The sequence below is a fragment of the Aythya marila genome (genome assembly GCF_965140915.1).
Source record: "Aythya marila genome assembly, chromosome: 6".
NCBI classification, from domain to species: Eukaryota; Metazoa; Chordata; class Aves; order Anseriformes; family Anatidae; genus Aythya; species Aythya marila.
The window spans coordinates 19,161,059-19,167,058 of NC_139047.1; the positions used below are offsets into that span (position 1 = coordinate 19,161,059).

The 6,000-nt window shown below is 39.1% G+C and overlaps 1 protein-coding gene across 1 annotated transcript in view; it reads right to left on the bottom strand.

Annotated features, from left to right (window-relative positions):
• The window catches only part of MYO3B (myosin IIIB), a gene marked incomplete at both ends in the record, with an annotated part of 190,770 nt that extends 185,033 nt beyond the window's left edge, over nucleotides 1–5,737 (bottom strand). The window contains 2 exons of the mRNA XM_082763227.1: nucleotides 5,483–5,522; nucleotides 5,731–5,737. Of these exons, the coding sequence (XP_082619353.1) occupies nucleotides 5,483–5,522; nucleotides 5,731–5,737 (47 nt within the window). The remainder of the gene's footprint in view (nucleotides 1–5,482; nucleotides 5,523–5,730) is intronic.
• Nucleotides 5,738–6,000: the final 263 nt, after the last annotated feature.

Sequence of the window (6,000 nt, forward strand, 5' to 3'; positions counted from 1 at the left end):
GCTTTCCCATACTACTACCCCTTACTTAATTACTTGTTTTAGGACAGAGTATGTATCTGTAACTGGCTGCATTCAGAACAGAAAAGCAGACAGGAAAGCAGGACAAAAAAGCTGAGTTCTTAGAGGAAAAAATCATAGTAAATATTGGATTAACATTCCTAACTGGAATTCACATGACACTAACCTACTTAGTATCAGAACCATTCATATATTCCCTCAAATTCACTGACTATTGAAAGTCACAAAATTTTATAAGATCTGTACACTCATATTTATACCAAAACAGAAGCAAGATGTTATACAGTAAAACTACCACTCCTAGTAGTCCTAAAGGCATGAAACTAAATACACAAAATGATAAAAACTGCCTACAAATGATCATTTTAAATTTTGTATTTTTAAAGAATATCTTTCCTCTGGTAATTTTCTATGTTTGTAGAAGATATACAGGTTGGAAAATGAACCTGAAATATGACCAAAACACATTCATGCAAAAATGTAAGTTTTGAGCTCAGACAAAAACCGTCTTTCCATCTCATTTCAACAGCATGAAGAGCACATGGGTAACTGGGGAGAATAACCAACATAGTCCTTCTTATGAAAGATTGCAAGCATGGAGACCAACTGGATAATGAGAAAAAAGAGACAAGCGAAATTCCCAGTTACTGTACGAGCATGCTTGGGGGGTGGGGTGGCGGAACAGCGGGGCAGACCAGAAACAAACCTGTTTCAGAAGAAAAGTATGATTTTATAGATCTAGAAAACATTCATGCACTGAATTCTTTCACTCTCTAAGAGCGACTACAGCAAGGACCTCCTCCAGAGCCCCATCATGTAAAAAATCATTTACTGAGCCTTCACAGAGCTATAGTGCTGATTGCTGGATTGTTCTTCAGCCGCTTCAGCAGCTCTCACTCTACTACCAGATTCCTGACTTTCAAACACCTCATTTACAGCCTCCATGTTGCTTCACTGAGCAGTGCTGATGGCTGGTTCTCAGTCCCAGAGGGTTTCCAGTTCCCCGTGGTTTAAGATTATACTTCCAGTCTCCTGCCTTATGTGTATGCCATCAGAGCTTCTGTCAGTGCTCCCTGAGGAGCTGTTTGTAGTTCTTTCTTCCCAAAAGATTAATATTCCTTTATTTTCTTTCAGTCAACTTGCAGTAAAATGCAAATAAGAGTTGAACAGAAACTACCGAAATGCCTGAGTTTGTATATGCACAGGTTATCAGCAGTAAGTACAGGACAATCAGACAACAGAGAGAGCTCCTACTGCCAATCAAATAGAAGCTATGACTAACGTTCTCCAGAGAACTCTGAAAATTGGAACTGACTCATATTTGGCAGCTAGAACCACTCCATTACTTCCCACTTCAGGAGCACCTTGCCAATAATCAGGAGGAATGACTGCAGCATGGGAAGGCAAATCTGAGGAAGCCTTAAGATTTCTGGACCAAGAACAGTGCTTTGAGGAAGCAGCAGCATTGCAGCCTCATTGAACATTTAGCACTGAAGGCTAAAACACTGTTTTTCCCATTTTGATTGTTGTGGAGTTCATCAGTTTGCAAAAGACACGCCCCTGGAAACTCTGACTTTCACATGTGGAAGCATCATCATAATTTATGACAACAGCAGGGTGGGGTGGGGAGGGACACAATTCTGCCACAATTGTTTATAACTTTAAGGGCATTATCTGATTTAACAAGTACTCTGAACTGTATTCTTAGCATTCGTTTTACATGCATGCCCAGTCTTTCAGCCTGTCGTCTTCCTGCACAGAGGGTAGACTAATTCTTTGTTCCAAATGCCTTTCAACAACTGGGCAAAGGAAGGTGTTCATTTCACAGTGGCTATTTAGCTGCTATGAGGGGGTGTGAAACTAAGCATGTTGTCTCAACAGTGCTGTTGAATTCAGTGAGGCTCTCGGCTGCAATCATATGCCACCATAAATGCCTTTTATCAAGCTATTAAGGCAGCCAGTTTCTCTGTGTTATGACATATATATGATTACTGTCAGTCGTGATAGTCCTTCACTGTTGAAACTAGAAAGAGTCCAAACTACCACTAGTGAAAAGCAACTTACCCTATTTACACGATTCACTGCTCATCTCCTTTAGTTTATTATTAGATGTTTCTGCAGACCCTCCAAACCTTCTGCTAGCATAAATTGCCTCAGTTCCCTGGACCTATGACAGGAACACCAGCAGGGGAGCTGCATTAACCTTTCTATTTATTATCAGTTGCTAAACTTAGTCACTTCTTTGACACTAACACTGGTCCTTCCTCTACATCTGATCACAATATACATGATCTTCCACACAGCAGACAGTTTAGTTTTATGATCATTTTTCATGAAGACAAGGATCTTGCCATGAAACATGGAGCATCATTCTATGTACCTTTTGCAAGCAAATTTAAAGTAGTATATTCAAAGTATTTTTTTTTCAAAAGAAAGACCCACACAGCTAAAAAAAAAAAAAAATCAATTAAATGAATGGAGGAATTTTCTGCTGTAAATGTAATACAAATAATTTTTGAACAGGTTTCCAAGAGCACAACAATCTAAAGATGGGTTCTTTTAAAATACTCTGTAACTTTTTGAAGATACACTCTTCTTTCTTGAAGTCCTTTTTAATCACAGAAAATGTTTTGAATCTTGTAGTATACCTACTGTATTTATCTCTTTTCATAATCTCCCCTGGCTTGCTTCTCAGAGCCATTAATTCAAAGCTTCATCTGCTACAGTTGCTCATACTGCAGGTGACATTTATGTTAGGTTTGTTTCCTCGGAAGAAAATGTATTAGAAAAGGTAGTCTGACAGGTCTTTATATCCACTTCACAGGCTGCACATAAAGTATAAAGATCACCCATGTAACTATTGACAGAAACGGTGGGAGAATAAGTGAAGACAACAAGATGTGCACCAAACATGCCCTCTTCTTACAAATGAGGTGGAATTAATTGCATCTATCATGCAGTCCTCCAGGAAGTTTAAAACACAGTGTGAAAAATGTACAAGGAGACAAGAAAACTGCCATCCCATTCTAAGCTTTTTAGTTCTCCTGGTCTAGTTAACACAACCAGTCTGAGTTTATTCCATACACAGAAGAAAAATGTTAGCAACAGAAATATCACATACTTTGAATAACAGAAGTTGGGGCTTTTAATTTTTTTCTTTTCCTTTCAGAACAGCTTTTGCAAACAAATAACAAATAGGTCAGTGACAGGTTGTTTGGACATGATACAAAGATGACAGGATTTCTCTATGACAAGTGAAGTAACTAGATGACGGTTACATAGGCAGTATCTAGACTACTTAGCTGATATAATTAGAGATCAGAAACCTATAAAACGACATATCTCACCCTATACCTCCAGGTTTTGCTGGCTAATCTCCTCAAAGTCAATTTTAAAGCAAATGTTTTGATGAGACAACAGAACCTGGGGTAAGCTGCTGAGCATTTGAAGGCAAACCATCTTCTACCAGCAAGAGTCTTGGTGTGTTCTGTGGACTGACCCTCAGGTCTTTATAACCCTAAGGAGGAGGACCCTTTGCAGGACACCTCCCTGACAACGCGACATTACAAAGCCTTTACCAAGGCCTTCACAGGGTGCTGTTTGTTAGGGATCCTGAGCCCTCCTAAGGAACTGCTCCACAAAAACCTTCTGTCTCCTGACAGTCCACTGCAGAAAATAACACACATGGTGCAAGGAGACTACAGTTAGTGGACTCTTTGAGACTTCCACACCTGAGTCCAATGGCAAGAATGGGGAAAAGCTGGGAAGGCAGCACAGACAAGGCACAACTTAACAGCTAGCAGCTTCCATGACAGAGCTGGAACTGTGTCAAGGACAAAGTAAGGGCTTCACATGGTACTACAGCAATCCATAGGTGTTAGGGCAGTCTTACCCAAAGGTATCATTTCATCACTCCAAGATCTTCCACCTAGCCCCCAGAGTGTTTATACATTTGCAGGTCACACAGCATTTTGCAGAGGGAACCATGGCATATAGTGCATATCAATGTGCATTCTGCTGATTTACTGATTTACAAATCTTGCAAAGACAGCTCTGTCAAAGACAGAGGCATCTGCTGGCTAACAGGAATCAGATCTTTTATATACATGGATAAGTGCCTACCCCTGCAAAAATCTAACTATATTTTGCTAATGTTTTGTGCTAATCTAAGTATATTTTGTCTTGCAAGAGTGAGGATCACCTTAGTGCGACAGCACCAACTGTTTTGTTATTAGCTCCATTACCACAATGTCTCAGAAAGAGCTACTCTTGTCACTACCAACATGCATATAAGCATGCAAGATCTTTAACTTAACACTTATATATGCAAATCCTTAGTTGGAACCTGTGATGCCTTCAGCATTAATATTCTCAGTAAACTGATTTTTCTTTAAAAATAAATATTATTCAACCTGTGAGTTTCTTTTCACAATAGGTTGACACTGATGTAGCCATGAATCCTGATGGGGGAGTAAGCTACCTTTTTTTCTTTTTTTTTTTTTTTTTTTAAGCAAAGAACTAAAACAGGAAAAAAACATGCTATGAGTCGATTCTCCAGGCAGGAGGTATAATGAAAGCAGTACAGGCTGCATTCTTCACAGTCCGTTCTTCCTTATAGCATTAAGGTTGCAAAAGCTTATTCCGTTTCCAATACTGTAGGCACTACCCATCATCAAAAACATCAACACTACAAACTCCTAACTCAAGACTAGCAGCTGTTAAGGTATGATTTATAACAATCATTCCTTTGAAGAAAACTAACAGGTAAAGCCTGCAGAAATTAAACACTGTAGTTTCTCTCCAAGATGAGGCTGAAGACTTCCCTCAGAAATACAACTAAGATTTTTTCCAGCCACAGAGACCTGTATTTCATCATGCCATGTACCATACAGTTCAAAAGTCTCTGCTTAGCAAGTAGTTTCTGAACAGGAGTAGAAAGAGAAGTAGCTGAACAAGAAGACCACAATCACAAGGGCAGTTCTACCCTTCAGGAATGTTACAGAATGGGATTAACACTTCTAATGCAACCCGAGTCAAATACAGTTGTGCTGCCTTAAGTGCATGAAGGCCGCACTGAGATGCAAAGCAGAGTCAGTAACCAATGTTATTTTGAATACATGTTTTCAGTGAGCAATGTATTAGTCCTCTCACTATGGACTTGGTGTTACAATGAACCTGGGAGTCAGATATTTTGCCTAGCTTGATAGTTTTAGTTTCATTGCTTGAGAAATAAATCAATCAATAAATAAAGGTTAAGAAATACAGCTGCAAGCAGAGCAAAACCTCATAGATACTAGCTGCCCATCTGGAATATAATTATGACACATTAGTATGTCATAGGACTTATCTATTAGTAGTATCACATAGGACTTATCTATTTTGTGGGAAGGGAGACAGAACAACACAATACATTTGTTTTTCACAAAGATGCCATAGGAGATTAAGTTCAAAAATTCTTTCTTACCTAATCCAGTTTGCTTCAGGACTTGCTGAGTTCTCAGACGCTGTAACAACAAACAAGAAAAAGTAAAAGCTTGACAGCTTTCAAGACACTTGAGATCTTTGGCATTTCTCCAGCTATTTCAAAGTAACAGGCTACCCCAGCAAACAGCTGTTGATATACAGGAGCCTGATTGCATGCAGTACGGTTCTGTTACAAAGCTATTAACAATAAAAGAGAATAAGGTGAAAAATTAAAGTTTGCATCCTTACCTGACATAGCTCCTGGTGGCCATATGCTGGACTCTGCAAAAGGTGCTGTCCCTCTGAGCAATAAACCTAGAACAGTTGAAGGCTGAATTATTAACAAGAACATGAGGAGTTCTCAAGCACATGATGAATGAAACAGAAATCCAAAACTTATAGCCTGATTTACTTTGTAAAGGGAACTTAAGAGAGTTTCCTGAATGCTCATTCAGTTGATCTATTTCAAATATACGGCGGCACATGGAAAGAAGCAGCACGATGCTTTACTGCAGTGCA